At 44.4% G+C, this 16067-nt stretch overlaps 1 protein-coding gene across 3 annotated transcripts in view; it reads left to right on the forward strand.

The window, feature by feature from the left end:
• Positions 1–16067, forward strand: part of RYR2 (ryanodine receptor 2) — a 609490-nt gene that overhangs the window by 208527 nt on the left and 384896 nt on the right. For all 3 annotated transcript variants that reach the window (XM_079107027.1, XM_079107029.1, XM_079107028.1), the window contains exon 3: positions 15148–15256. In XM_079107027.1, the coding sequence (XP_078963153.1) occupies positions 15148–15256 (109 nt within the window). The remainder of the gene's footprint in view (positions 1–15147; positions 15257–16067) is intronic.

Consider the following 16067-nt stretch of genomic DNA (forward strand, 5'->3'; position numbering starts at 1 on the left):
TAAACAGAATGAGTTCAAATATTATCTTCAGTAAAACAAACAGATTTGCAATGAGGTCTGCAGTTTCAAATGGAGGACAAAGAGGATGCAGAGGGATGTAGAATGTGGCTGTTAATGGGATAAGAAAAGAATATACAGAAGTTCTAGATAATAGAAAGGGTGAGAGTATAATCAAAAGAAAATGGATGTTAGATGCTAAAAAGCAGAAAGAGAGCCTGAGGGAACAGGTAAACAAACAGAAAAGAGAGCAAGAAAAGTAAAGAAATAAAAACTTAAATTTTTTCAATAAGGAGAAAAAAAATCTACAGTATAACAGTCATATAGTAATGAAACCTCCCAGTGTTCAGTAGCCTGATGCATGAGAGGTACCTGACAATGAGCTTCAAGCCTCCAGCAGGTGTCACAGGATGGGATTTGCCCCACCTAAAGATCGGAGCTATGGCTTCCAGGATTATCCAAGATGGCCTCTCTGACTTCCAAATGTGTTGGCAAATGGGGAGCTGCAGCTCAGGGTGTAGACATGGTCAGCTGGAGGTCCTGGAGGCGGGATGCAGTTGGTCAGGCAGGGGTCCTGGAGGTTGGGTGTGTTTGGTGTGGTTGTGGGATCCTGGAGGCCAGGTGCAATCAGTTGGTCTGGGGTTCCGATGACAGGGCGCAGCAGTTGGTCTGGGGTTCCTGGTGGCAGGAAGCAGTCAGTTGATGTGAGGGCCCCAGAGGCAGGGAGTGATCAGTCGGGCTGAGGGATCCTGGAGACGGGGCTCAGTCAGTCCGGCCAGGGGTCCTACGCGGCCTGGCTGTTGTCTCAAAATGGCGGCAGCCACGTGCAGTCAGACCTGCAGATACTGTGAAAGAGAACTTCCAGGCAACAGCAGGGGGCTGGTTGTCCACTGGCGGTCGGTGATTAGTTTGCTGACTGTTTTCGGACGATATGGAGGTGAACCTCATGCATTGGGTGATGGATAGGTGTAAGGCAGGTGATGGACAGGCAAGAGGCAGGCAAATGGCGGATGATAGGCGCCTGACAGTGAGCAATCTGCACTCAAAAGTGGTGTCGATATGCTGGCAGACTGCAGGTGATCACAGCAGACAAATGGGGTAAACAGCAGGGAATCAATAAGCAGCAAAAACTGCCTCACCAAGAAACAGCTATTCTCTGCTTGAAACTGGAGTTATGGAGCAGCAAGGAATGCAGTCTCCCTCTAGTCTGCCATCTTGGATCTCTAAAACATTAGTTTTTACATTGTTTTAATATGTTTACCTTTGAAAAAATCATATTTTTATTTTTAAATATATTAGTTGATAGATTCCAATAAAGATATTTCTTAGGATTATTTAAAATAGTTTTTGGGTTGTCTGCTTGCAATGAGATGTGTGTCATCTCACAAAAATGATGTTTTCTCTAATGGCTGACTTTGAACATGAAACATGGGCATCCATGACTTATGTTCAGCAAAATGCGCCGTGAGTGGGGCGCAGGGCGCGGGGATGACAGCGTTCCTCCAGCTCATCTCATGTGGGAGGTGTGTTGTTTTCTTGAGGTGTGATGTGGGGCAGCTGGTTTTGGGGCAGGGCTGTGGATGGGGTAGTGTTGGAACTTGGTGAGGGATGGGTGAAGTTGGACAGATGACAAAGATGAAAAAATAAAAAACACACATGAACAGCAGCGATCTCATTTAGCTTAAGGGTAGGGAGCATATTTCTAAGAGTGGGGTTTTTGAGGACGTCCCTGTTGAGCCTGAAGTAATACCGGGAGAGCCTCCTTTGTGGTGGGAAGCAGAAGAAATCGGGTGTGGAGAGACGAGGGCCTGGAGAGACAGCATCCAGGAAGTGAGAGAAAACAGTGCAGGTTGGAAGGCTGGGGGAGCCCGCAAGCAGGGTGAAAACTAGCCAAAAACACTTTCCCAAGGTCAGTGCTGGGCTCGTTCCTGCCTTCCTCAGAGCGACATCTCCTTCAGCCCTGGCTGTCCAGGTCGTCGGTCAGTGTTGACGGGGGCAGGCACGCAGGCTCCACGTGGCCTTAGCTGTTTCCTTCATCTCAACCTGGGGGAAGTTTGCTCTCCACCCTGGTCCAGAAGTGCCTCTCTCAGCAGGTCCGACACCTCCACGGAGCCTGGCTTATCCCCAGACTTAGGGTGTCCCCAGCAGAATGCGCCTTCTTCCTGCCCCAGTCCTCTGCTCCTCCTGTGATCCTCACTCAGTCAGTGGCCGTCCCACTGGCAGCGTCTCAGGTTCACACCTCGGGACGAGCCTCTAGTTCCTGCATTACCTCCGTGTCCAGTGCGTTGTCAAATAGTCTCCCCTCTCCTTTTGACACTTTCCATTTTTGCCCTGTTGAGCTTATTCTTGTTTGATTAATTATTTAAAATAGTTCTTCTTCCTGGACTGTCATTACAGTTTGAATACTCTTTGTTTGAGTACTTAAGACCTGAAGTGCTTCAAGTTTGGAGGTTTTCAGACTTTGGAATATTTGCATAAACTTCACTGGTTGAGCATCCCTGATCCAAAAATTCAAAGTCTGATATGCTCCAAAATCTGACATGTTTTTTAAAAATATTTTTTTTAGTTGGCAGTAGACCTTTATTCTATTTATTTATTTTTGGTGCTGAGAATCGAATCTAGTGCCTCACATGTGCTAGGCAAGCGCTCTGCCACTGAGCCACAACCCCAGTCCCAGCTCCAAAAGTTGAAACTTCAAGTGTTACGTCATGTAGAAGAGACAGACTCTGATCATCTGAATTCTCTGTCCTTCTGGGGCCTGACATAGTTTGCATGATCTTCTTGAAGCCCACTAGCCACTAGCCATTTAACTGTGCCTGAGAGAATGTGTACCCCACACGGGCAGAGTGAGGGGTGTTCAGCTGGGGTCGTCGAAGGCAGGGTAGGCTTATTAGTCCTTTTCTGTTAGTGTAGTGAAATATCTGAGATGGGGAACTCTTAAAGAAAGGCTTAATGAGCTCGTGGTTTTGGAGGCTGAAGTCCAAGATTGGGTGACACTACCATTTGGCCACTGATGAGGACCTCATGGCAGATGGCATCACCGTGGCCAAGGGTATGTGGGAGGGAGCGATCACACAGACAGGAAGCCTCAGAGCAGACGAGGTCCCCTGAGAGCTATATCAGACCTTCCCAGGGCATGCCCTTAGTGGCCCTTAGTGACCTCACCACCTCCCACAGGCCTTCGCTTCTAAAGGTCCTGTCACCTCTTTACATGGCCACACTGAGGACCCTGCTTGCAACATGTAAATCTTTGGGGCATTGGGTAGACCCTATCCCCACCGCCTCCCCGCAGATGGTTGATGAACGCATTAAAGTACATGGAGGTGGAAAGGGGGGTGTTTTCTTGCTGGTGTGAATCAGTGTGGTCCATTTTGTGTAATTTGCAAAATACTCCCACTACAAAGAAACCCTACAAAGAGGCCCAAGTCAAATAAGGTTCTGTTAGCCGGTCTTACTTTGGTAAGATCTAGTCAGGGCACAGAAGCAAGGCCACTACTGATCATGCAGGTTGGCTGGTTTATTTTTAGAAGTTGAGCCAAAAACTTTAACCATCCTGACAGGCAAATGATAAATTCAGAGGTTTAAATATAGGTGCAGATATTTAATTTCTTGATTATTTAAGAAAGATGTCATATATTTTCTTAGTGTTGCTATTGTGAATGATATTGCTTTCCCAATTCCATCTTAAGATTTCAGTATTAGTGTACATAAAAAAGTTGATTTTTGTGTGTTGATCTGTATCTTGCAAACTTGCTACACTTAGTTATTAGGAGGAGTGGTTTGGTTTTATAGATTACTTGGGATTTCTGATGAAAGTGATCGTGGCACGTATAAATAAGTAGTTCCCCCACTTTTCTGGTCTGGTTGGCTTTACTTTCTCTCCTTCACTTTCTTCTTTGCTTCCCTGGCCCAAGTGTACCTCTGATAATAACATTTCTTGTCTTATAATCTGTTTTTTTTTGTTGTTGTTGTTTGTCATTGATGCAGCTTTTCAGCTCCCTTATGGTTAATGTTTCCATGACACAGATTTTTGTACTCTTCATCTATTTGTACATTTTGAATGTACAAATGTACAATACATGAATGTACATTTGTACATTCATCTATTTGTACATTTCATCTATTTTTGGCTTTTAATTTATGGCATGTTTCTTACAGAGAGCCTAGAGTTAGATCCTACCTTTATCCTGTCTGGCAAACTCTGCATTATGAATATTTAGAACATACTTATTGTGTGTAATTACTGATAAGGTTAGGTTTACATATGCCATTTTGTCATTGTTTTTTATATGTGTAGTATTTTTTTTTTTTTGTTTCTTCAACATTGCCTTCTTGTGTTGAAATGGTTAGTGTGCCATTTTGAAACCTCTGTTGTTTTTTACTATGTATTTTTGTTTGTTTTTAATCCCTATGTACTCCAGGGATTACGATAGGCATGATTTTAGTTCATCATAACTTTATAGTTGATTAATACTAATTTAATTCCAGTAAAATATATAACTTTGCTTAACCTATTTCCATTTCGTATACCTTACTTTGTGCAATTTTTGTGTTGTATACATCTGTATATTGTCATATTTTAAACCTATGTAGATTCCAAACCTAATAATACACTATTTGAAACATTTCAATATTTAATGCTATTTCTATTTAACACTGTTTCAGCTGTTCATTTACACATTCTTATATCTTCTAAAGACATTGTATGAAAATTCTAGAGTCTTTTATGTCAGTCCACCTATTTTCCATTTCTTTCTCTGTATTTAAAAGAAGCTCCTGAAGAACTTCCTTTAGTGTTTCTTAGAAGGCAACATGCTAAAAACAAATTGTCAGACTTTATTTATCTAGGGATGTCTTTATTTTGCCTTCATTGTTTCAAAGATAGTTTAGCTAGGTATAGGATTCTCAGTTGATTTTTCTTTCTTTCCTTTCAGCTCTTGGAATGTGCCCTTCCACTGCCTCCTGTCCTCCCTAGTTTCAAAGGAGAGGTTGACCGTTAATCCTATTGATTCTCTAATACATGTGATACATACGCTTTCCTCTCTTGATCCTTTAAATGCTTATTTTATTTTTTTGTCTTACCCTCAACAGTTTGACATGTCCAGGTGTGGATATCTTTGTATTTATCACTCCTGAAGTTGGCTGTGCTTCTGACCTTCTTTCTTTTATTCTGCATCTCACATACATGCATAGTGTGGAGGTTGATACTGTCCCACAGGTTTCTGTTCCTTTTTCTCAACATGTTTTCCTTCTCTGTACTTCGGTTTGAGTAATTTCTATTCATCTACCTTTACATTCATTGATCATTTCTTCTCAAATCTGCAGGTGAGTACCTTCAGCATATTTAGTATATATTATACTCAAGCACAGATTCTGCATCTGGTTCTCTTTTTGTGATTTCTTTATCCTTGTTGAGGATTTCTGTTTGTTGGTTCATTGTTGTCTTACTTCCCTTTAATTCTTTAAGAATGTTTTGCTTTGCTTTGCTTGCTTGCTTTCCTTAGCTGTTTTCTTCCATTCTTTAAATTTATTTATAATAGCTACTTTCAAGGTTTTGCTTGACAAACCTCAGAGACAGTTTTTCTTGACTGTTTTTCCCCCAGTATGGGTTATACTTTCCTGTTGTTACAGTTTGGATGTGAGGTGTCCCCCAAGAGCTCACGTGTGAGACAATGCAAGAAGGTTCAGAGGAGACATGATAGGGATTAACTGAGTGGTCTCTGAAGTGGTGGGGTGTGGCTGGAGTAGGTGGGAATTAGAGGTGGCTTTGGGGTATATATTTGTATCTGGCCAGTATAATCTCTCTTTTCTGCTTCTGATCCTCCTGTGAGCTGCTTCCTTCTGCTCTACTCTTCTTCCATGGTGTCCTGCCTCACCTTCAGCCCCAAGGAATGGGGTCTGCTATCTATGGATTGAGACCTCTGAAACCGTGAGCCCTTAAATATTTTCCTCCTCTACATTTGTGCTGGTCAGGCCTTTGAGTCACAGCAGCGAGAAAACTGACTAAATTGCTTTTTTTTTTTTTTTCTTCTCTGCCGACATCATATTTTTTGGTCAAAACTGTGAATTTCAGATAGTGTAGCAACTCTGAATTCTGTTACTTCCCAACTGAAGGATGTGGTGCTAGTTCTGTTTGTATTTTTTCTTGTTTAGTGAAATTTCTGGACTAAGTCTCTGAGCTATGCCTCCCTGTGATGTGAGGTCACTAATGTCCCTGCTGGAATTTTTTTCTTCTTGGTTTGAAGGCCATTGTTCTAGGTGCTTCCTGTTTCTGCAGAGCTCAGTCAGGCAGTGCTTGTACAGAGGCCACGCTCAGACACTTTGGATAGCAAGATGTCCACACTGAAACTGGAGTTTGAGACAAAACCAGATGCTCTGCCTCTGCTGGCAGAGAGGGTCCACGTACGTTACAGCTCTCTATGGCCAAACAGCTCTGTTTGGTGCTAGCAGCTCGCCACAGCAGGGCAGTGCCTGCCAGGGTCAGCTGTGGGTTGCAGCTGGCAAAGCTGTATTCTTCTCTGCCTCTGCTGCAGTAGCATGGAGTACCTCTCCATGGTGGGCTTTGTCCTCTGGTGTTGCGGCAGACCTCAGCCGCTCACCATCCATTTATTTCCAGGTTCCTGTCTTACAGATTTGAAGAATGAAATTAATGGACAACAGAAGACAAGAGTGGGAAGAGTAGGATGTGTCTGGGTGAGAAGCGAAGAAGCAGAACTCTCGGTCAGTGAGAGGGGACCTGATAGGTCACCACTTAGGTGTGTGGGTCCAGGGTTTGATATGGCTACCAGGTTAAGGCTACTGGTCAAAATCTGTGCTAAACAGACATTGGAAAAGTGCCAGAGCAAGGAGTCTAAATATCTTCTACTCAGATACTGAAAAAGTGCCAATGCTTTTGGTTTGGCCTGTGGCCTTCTGATTGTGCCCTTTTAGCCCTTGGGTCTGAACTTCCCTGTAGCCTCTATTCAGATTCTCCCCCACTTCCAGTTTCCTGCCAGTCTGGGATGAATCCTCAGCTGGAATGTTTCTACAGGTTAATTTCATGGAGTAGCCTTTACATTAAAAAACAAAAACAAAAACTAGCTGGGGTGTGGGGCCACTCTTCTGACCGCCTATCTGTCCCATCCAGCACACGTGGAGCGTGTGGGTGGGAAGCGTGGGGGGCCGTCTTGGTCACCTTCAGGCATGCCCAGAGTGCTCCCCTCAGGTCCCGTGTGTCTCTTGTGCACATGCAGCTTCAGTCGGTGTGTGGAGTCAGCTAGTGGAGCTGTCGTCACTTTTGTGATGGTACAGGGTGCAGTCCAGGCTGAGCGGGCACCCCTTTGCCAGGGCGGCATGGCTGCTGGACCGCACAGGCAAGTCTGTGCCATGTTCTGGCAGAAGCTTCAGTCAGGTGAGCTGGGGAGAGATGGAGTCGGCCTGGGCCAGGACGTTGCTGACCCCGTGTTCTTGCCCGAAGTCCGGCCGTTTGTTCAGCTGGACTCTCTCGTATTTCTGCATGCTGTAAGTTACCTCCCCAGCTCGGAAAGTGTTATTCTTGTTGATTTCATCCAGCTTGGTTTTTAGGAAGAGGATATACCTACCTCCTCCCTCAGCCTTTGGGGGAAATCGCCATGATCTCTTAAACAAAAAGCATCTCATAGACCTTTTTATCTGCCCTGAATTGATCTTGGGACTTAAAAAAGCATCCTGTCATGGCCCTAAGTCATCCTGGAACCAGCTGCTAGAGTTATTGTCCTAAAGCACCCTGTGGCTTCCTTGTGTCATCCACAGACACCTTCTGAGCCAGGTTGTGGAGTGGTGGGATGGAATGTTTGAGTCCTTGAACTTACTTGTGTTTCATTAGGTTCAGCTGTGGATTTACAGCTTGTACGGGTTAGTGAGACTCTACAGCACACCCAGATCTCTAAGGTGAAGTCCGAGTCAGTGTAGTTGGAATTCCTCGTGACATTTCTGGGCTCGTAACCTAACATATCTACCCCGACTTACATATCTCATTCTATCCTTCTCAAGAAGCTTCAACCAGAAAATACTACACATTCCACGAAGAGGTGGCTCTCTGTAGACTGTAAGGGAAAGGCCCCCGTATCAAATAAATTCACTATAAATCCATGTTGTGCTTTCCTGCTCTTTGTTATTGCTAGAGTGCTCCTAGGGGGACTCCAGTCAGGTCACCAGCTTCTAAGGTGCCCTTGGAGCTGGGGTTCGTGACACTGAGTGTTCCTTTAGAGCAGGCTTCTGTCACATTGGGGGGCTCTTTGATCAGTTGTCCAGTTTATCTCAAAACAGCCAGGAGCCAGGCTGATGTGCCCCAGAGTGGGACAGTGTGGCATGGGCTTTAGATGAAGCACAGGCCTCTTTGTGGCTTTCTGCCTGGGACATGTCATTACATTTTGACTGACCAATTTCTCATTTCTAAAGTGGGATTCATAGGACTTAGTCTGTGGGGTTGTGGTGAGTAGGACCTAGCCCACAGACTATGTTAATGGTGATGCAGCCATTCTGAGGCGCATGACTGTGTAGAGGATTGTTTTTTATATTCTTGAAATTCTACACTAGCCTCATTCCTAGTGAGAATTCCAACGTGGAGAGTCTCTCTGAGCCTGCATTCAGTTTATGGTTCTGAGGTTCTAAATGATGTTTCTGGCTTGATTCTGGCCTGGTTTGTTCAGACAGAATAGTTAGCTTTTGCCATTTTAAGTTAATTCGGACAAAGTTAATCTAGCACATTTTTTGTAGAATGTGTTGCCTACAAAGAATGAGATGGTTGTGTCTGAGTAAATCTGCACTGTTGAACATAGTTTATTACATTAGACTTTGTCTCATCTCTTATGCAGCTCGATGTGGAAGCCATGACTTCTCTCTCGAGAGAAGAGTTTCTGTGAAACTCCAGACAAGGTAGAATCTGTTGGGTTGCCCTCACCCGTGTATTTGCATGAACTCTTCCCCCTTTATGCAGATTATGAGGCCAGGGACTGTGGCTCTTAGGGTCCAGGCCATGTTACAGGTGGTTATGTTGACCTGGTTACTGTGACAAATACCTGGGTCTCTGCTTCTCTTGTAGGCAGTGAACCTATGAATGGATTCTTTCTAGAACTCCTTTTCACAGAACTCCCTGGAGACGTGCTGTTGATAATCAAAAATGTCCACTAAAGACACTACCAAGTTTGTTCATGAATTTTGGTTCACTGGGCTCTTGCAGAGGGCAAAGCTGAGATCTCACCGATTCTAATACGCACCCAGTATCTGGGCCACATTGCTGTCTCTGCTGTTGCTTCACCTTTGTTAGTATGACAATGCCAGATGCTTGCTACATATGCTCTCATTTAGAAGACTCTCTTGAGCAGAGAGTAGAACTGTTCTCCAGTACTTATGACTGCTTGAACTGCACAGTGTTTCAGATGTTTCCATTAATTATTTTGCTTCTATGGTGTACTCATTTATTCCTGTAATTTATTCAAGCCAATCTACACTCCTTGAGTGTTGAAGCTTGGTAATTTTTAAATAGACTTCTCTTCTTAGAACCCAGCTTCTCAGAATGTCATTCTCAGATGATTATCGGTGACAAGACATTACGTATTTTAAAAGAAGCTGAGGTGAGTGGGTCTTCCCCAGAGTCTGAAGGGTGATGTCTCACTGTGGTTGAGGTGGTGTGTGGTATGGGATCACCCGCGTCACAGGGTAGGACTCAGCCAGCCTGGCATGAGCTGAACTGCTGCTTTGCATGGGCCACTTTTAAGAAACTACGTATTATCTTGAAGCTGAGTTCACAGGAGGAGAAGCCTCTTCTCTGGTTTCCCCATGTTTTGTTTTCAGAATCCCGTCACTGTGGTTCCCACGCAAGATGTATGGGAATAGATCTGATCTGAGACAATGTCACCTTGTGACACTGAGTGAGGTCATTCCAGGATGGAGCATGAAACCAGGGTCCTTCTTTGTTTTGTACTGTCGCATTTGGGTCTTTGAATTTGTAAAGGGTTGTAAAAATAAGACAGCTGGGTGTGTCTATGTACCATTCCGTGCAAAGGGGGTAATGATGGATGGATGCTGAGAGCCACAGGAACTCGAGTGAGCCGTGTGCAACTGCATTAAATCACCTGGGGTTCCGTAATTACGTGCTAAACTGCTGCATTGAGCACAGCGGTGCCCTTTCAGGTGGCACTGTGCCCCTTGTCACCAATTCACACCTGACGCATCCTTTCACACCTGGACCTCCAGTCCTCAGGAGTGCCAAGAGCAGGGAGTGCTGGACCTTTTCTGAAGATTCAAAGGACGGCGACCTGGTTAGACGCGGGCTCCTGTCAGGACCTGGAGGGATTCACGGACACAGGAAAGGTCTTGGCCTTTCAGAGGCTGTCATGTGAACCTCTATCGTACAGTGGGACGAAGAGAAAAAGAACAAGAGTAGGACAGTCACCCAGAACTGGGGACACCCACAGAACAATGCCAAGCACTGGACGTAACACGTCCAGACTGTGAATATGAAGAATATTGAGACTTGAAGTCTTGAAGAAATAAAAAGAATTAAAACAGTGAACGAAGATTTCCCTTGTGTTCTGCTGGATGGTTTCTTCCCACCGTGTTTCTCTTCATTTACATCTGAGAGTTTGAGCTTTCGATTTAATTTAGGGCTTTCTTAGAGAGGACAGATAAAAAATCCTATCTTATTGGCATTTTCCAGTTTATAGTGCATTGCTTTTTTTTACTTGACTCTTACTGATTCTTGGATGTAGATAAGTATTTTCCCACTTGATAAGGAAACCCAGGTTAACTTCAAGAAAGGCCCTTGGCTAGTTACCTGAATCCTGAGCCCCTTCTCTTTTGCTTCATGCTGTCTAACTATCAAAATTTTACACATTGCTAATTTTACAAACACTCTGAGATATCTCTGTGTCACCTTGGGGATTGCTTGGTGTGCAGTTGAAAGACAGTGTGAATAGTTGGCTTGTTTGCCAATATAATAAAAAGCTGCTAGATTTACTAAAACCAAAAGTAGGGTCTGTGTGGGGGCTGTGACTTCCTATTTTCACATTTATGTAATTTTCCAGAAATAGATGAATGTATACTCTGAGGTCAATTGATCAAATATGAAGCAGTTTCCCTGTGTGAGTCACTGTGCCAGGCTGCCAGGGGGTGGTGAGGGATCCACAGTGAACAACTTATGTCACACAGCAGAACACGTGGGCCAGTCCTGAGTGGGAGTACGGTGCTTCTGGATTTTACAGCATTCTCGTGGAATGAAGTAGAGTCACATTTACTAATGGGCACTGGAATCTGGATTATATTAGTAAATTAACTATAATTTGTACAAAGTGAGCCCAATCTGTGCATTTCCATGGACGTGTATTTGCGTAAAGGTCTTAAAAACAGGCTTGGAAAGATGGACACCAGCAAGTTGAACGGTTCCTCCAGGGATTGAAATGAGTGTAATTAGTTGCAAAGTCACTTCTCAATTTTCAGGGTTGTTTGACTTCTCTACAAAGAAAATGTTTTTAAATTTGTTTTCATTTATGTGTGATTTAAAAATGTGGGACGGTTTTTATAGCTGGAGACCTGGAGATGGCCATTTCAGGCTGAGGGGGAAAAGGACGTGCGCCAAGGCCTCGGGAAGCTGGAACAGTAGCTCACGAGTACGCAGTTTTTACACAGCGCAGGAGGGGTGGCCTGCTGCTGCTTCCAGTCCTGATTGTTGGTTGCGGTTCAGTTAAGGCAATGTCATGTTTCAATAGGTTTTTAAGTGAATTAGGCAGACACATCTGTGGAAGCCAAATGTTTGATGGATACCTCAGTAGGAAACCTAATTGATTTCTACATGGCCTCTCCAGTGCCAGCAGGCCAGATGCCGCTTGGAGGTTACTCTAGAGACTTTGCTCCTCCTAAGATTACGTGATGTTTGCCAGAATGAGAACGGTAACGGGTTTGTGTCTTGAAAAGTGGAGGCATGTGGCCATACTGCTAGCTTAAAGTTGTTGCTCTTGCCAAAGTCCACAATCTGGATGAAACTGGGTTCTCCGTACAGCAAGCAGGAACATCTCTGTGCTTGTTCCTCTGGGCACCCAGGGCGGACATTTACATAGCCAGAATCGCCGTGACTGAGAGTCAGTGACCTGTGCATCTTGCGAGGCAGTGGCTTTGCATGCTCAGCCCTGGTGACAGCTGGATGTTGTGCTGTGATCCCTGCATTCTGAAGAGCCCATCACATCAATAAAGATTTCTTTGATGACTTGGGAGCATGCTCACAGAAAGGGCAAGCAGAGTTCTTTCAAAGTGAAGTTCTAAAAACTTACTTCTCAGCAATAAGACTTGAAAGAAAAAATTGAACACTAAAGATGATGTAGTGTACGAGCCGGTGAGTTGGTGCTTCCACCACAGATGTTCACAGGTGTTAGGGCTTCCCTGCTGTGCGGGTGCTGGGAGCTGTTTTCGTCTTTGGTTAATGAAGAGACCCTTTATTTTCCAGTGACCAGCCTGATTTTTAGGAAGCAGAACAAGGCATCAGGGCACAGTGGGTATAAATGTAAACGTGTCAAGGTTATTTGGAGGAGTATACGTGCCTTCTGAGGAATGCATTTCATAGTTGACTTTCAAAGGCACCAAGTTATGGAAATGATTCTGATGCTTAGGATGCATGGAGCCTTTTTCCTGAGAGCAAAATGGACAGTTTCCCAAAGCTTGGGCACGTATGGCTTCAAGTTCTGCTGGATGGGGTAAACCATCTCCTTTAACTGGCAGCTCTTCTGTTACATTCATGTGGGAGAAGGGTGTGGCCCAGAGAGAGGAGCTGGAAGGCCATCTAGGATGCACTGCCTTTGAGGGTTGCTGGCAGCTCGCTTCCTGCCCACTCCCACTTTCCGAGAGTCCCTGCAGCAGGCCTGTCACTGTGGAAGCACGAAGTGAGCTTGGCAGATGAACTCGTTCCACAGCGTGAGGAAACTGGAAGCTGTTCAGGTCGTCCATACGTGGACAGTTCAAACAGAGCGAGGCACGGACCGTTCACAAACCCCCAGAGTATGATTGTTCAACTAGAAAGTGCTGCGACCATGCTAGAACATTCTGGATGACTCGAGCAGGCGTGTAATCACAGATGTGTGTTTTCTACTGTTTGTCAAAGTAGACTGCAGGTAAGAACCAATGCTAAGGAGTGAGCTGTGCTTCATGTGCCCCACCTGGAGAGACTAACCATGCTCGTTTGCTTATTTTGGATTCTCGCTGTGTTTTTGACACCGTGATAGTCTCTTCACATACACTGCCTCATTTATTTTTAACAACAGGGTGGTACGATTATTATGCTCTTTTTTTCAGGGAAGGAAATAAATTGTAAAAGTTAACAGCTGATAAGTAGCGAGGCCAGGATTCTTGCTCAGATGGTCTGTTTATAGAATCCATGCACTTAGCTATCTTAATATGCTGACTTCAAAGAAATTAATGAATGTTGGTCTGAAATCATTCCAAGGGCGTATTGGAAACAGCTTATGCAGATGCTGGGAGTTGATTGTAAAGATATCAGGCAGCTTTGTGAGCTGACTCACAGACTGCCATAGAGTGACAGCAGCAGGGTGGGTGTCTACGTCACAGGAAGGGGCAGAAGCTACACATCAGGCAGACCCTCCTCCTCGGAGTCAGTTCACCAGCACCCCCGCTAGTAACTGGGCCTCCTGGCAGCACTACCTGTCAGAGAGTGTCTGGCATGGATATGAAGGAAATAAGCACTTCCATCAAGGGATTCTTTTCCCATTTGTCTTGATCTGAAGAGGAAAGACTGTAGTCTGTATAGTTATACCTTAGAAAATTAAATTCAGGAGCATTTATTCCTAAATTTCAGAGAAGAGAGTCCCTTTCCTGGCTTCCAACCTTTTATCTCAGGATCTTGGAAAGAAAATGCTTGTCGGGTTGACTGGGAAGGGGAATAGCAATAGCTCCGGGCCACTGGCTGAGATGGTCTGAGGGGTTGAGGCACAGAGGCCGGGCTAGGAGGGAGAAAGTCCAGAGGACAGTTCATTAAAAAATAGAGCCTGCAAAGTTTGTTGGGTGTAAACAGACCTTGTGGCCTGATTGTGTGCTTCATTGACCCATAAAATCATTTTAACATTCATTCTGCAACCCTGGTGTTTTGTTTTTCCTTCAAACCATAGAGCATTATTCTTTGCTAATGACAAAAGAAATCATTCCAGTGGTAGCGGTTTAATTTAATAAATAAGTGCAGCATTATAATTTGGATGCATCAGATTAATCCTCAGAATGTTTCTTTTATGGAGAAGACAATCTTGGTTTTATTCTGGTTTTAGTGGGTGGATAGTGCTCTTTTGTTAGGAAAATCTCCTTCAAGCACCTGCTCATGCCCAGTTGGACCATGTGCCTACTGGATCCTGCTCACCCCAAGTTCTAACTCACCAATCAGTTCTTATCCTGGTTCCTTCAGCATTTTGGCAGTCACCTTTTGAGATTTCCAGACTGTATGGGGTATTGATTAGATGGGACTAAAGGAAAAAAGGAGAAGGGAAAATGATCAATGAAGAAATAAAGCAGCACACACATGCAGAAGGGGAGCTCATTGACTGCACCCCAAGTTAAAGGCAGAATAGGACATCCAGTGAGAGGAAAGTGTTTAATCTTTGTACATAAGGTGAAGCTTTGTAAATCAACATTGCATACCAGTTCGATTTTATATTTGCTTAACTATAATATTAATTTGAGGCAAGTATTATTTCTCAGTTCTTTAAATGTTATTTTTTAAATCAACAGAATGCTTGGTAGGTTAGCAATGAATATATAAGGGTTGGAGTAATCCAGATTTCAATCCTGGCTTGAATATTTTGTTAACTCTGTGACTTTGGACAAGTGTCCTAACCTCTCTGTTTTCTTGTCCACTGATGATTACATAATAATAGTCCCACTGTAGAGAACCACAGGATCTATAGACAAAGGTCCAGCGCAGCTTGTATTGGGGTTCGCACTCCAGTTATTGTTACTGAGTTTAAGAATGCGTTGAATGAGAGCAGCAGTGACAGTGTATCATGGTGACAGGCAGTGGACAGTGCAGAGGTAGCAAGCACTGCCACCCTTCCCGTGACAGCAGCCTGAGGACACCAGGGTGGACGGGCCTGGCTGCTGGGCGCTGGTGACGTACTCACAGCTTTCCCTCTTTCCTTGCAGAATGTGCCCCCGGACCTGTCCATCTGCACCTTCGTGCTGGAACAGTCGCTGTCTGTGCGGGCCCTGCAGGAGATGCTGGCTAACACGGTGGAGAAGTCGGAAGGGGCAAGTATACTTCAGACTCAGTGTTGCCGTGTCTCGGCCGCTGTGGGATGGTGACTCTTACGGGTACTGGGAATCTTGTTTGCAGAGATAAGTCATGGCTTTCACTTGGACTCCCGTGGGGTTGACCTTCTGCTCACCTAGCACCCCATCATGTCTTAAACTGGAAAAAGGAAATCCAGGTGCAGTGTGGTCTGTGTGGCTGCCCTCGTGCTCATGTCTGTGTTTGCAAAGCGCCTTCCTCGGGCGCCTGTGCGTCTCCTTGTCTTCAGAGCGCTGACTGTTCCTGTTTCGACAGTTGCTTCGTGCATGGCTCTTTGTCATTGACTGTTCTTCCGTTGTCAAATGCCTTTCACCGTGTGACTTTGTCCCAAGCTGTTGTATGGCGAGTAAAATTTCATGGCACTGTTACATACTGTAGGTGATGAAGTTGTAATTTTGCAAATAGCTCATCATTTTCTCCTGAAAATTAGAACTTTTATTCTGTTTCCAAATGCAGACATTTTGTCCTTCAAAAGTCTATCTGGTTACTTTAATTATTTTCCACGAGACTCGATCTTACTGATAGGGCTACACCCATTCCTAGCCAATTCATACAGTTTAGAGTTAAGCAGGAGAATAAATAATGGTCACATTTTTGTTTCTTCTCTCATTTTTTAGGGGCCTTCTGGGTGCTATCAATTGTGCAGTTTAATAAACTGGAGTATTTCCAGGAATACAACCCCAATTTTTCTTCTGTCATTAATGATCTACATATTGCTGCTCTTATTGTTGAATCATTATTCTAGTTGGGATAAGTAAAGAGATTAATAATACGT

This window comes from Sciurus vulgaris (assembly GCF_902686455.1).
Source record: "Sciurus vulgaris genome assembly, chromosome: 12".
Lineage (NCBI taxonomy): Eukaryota > Metazoa > Chordata > Mammalia > Rodentia > Sciuridae > Sciurus > Sciurus vulgaris.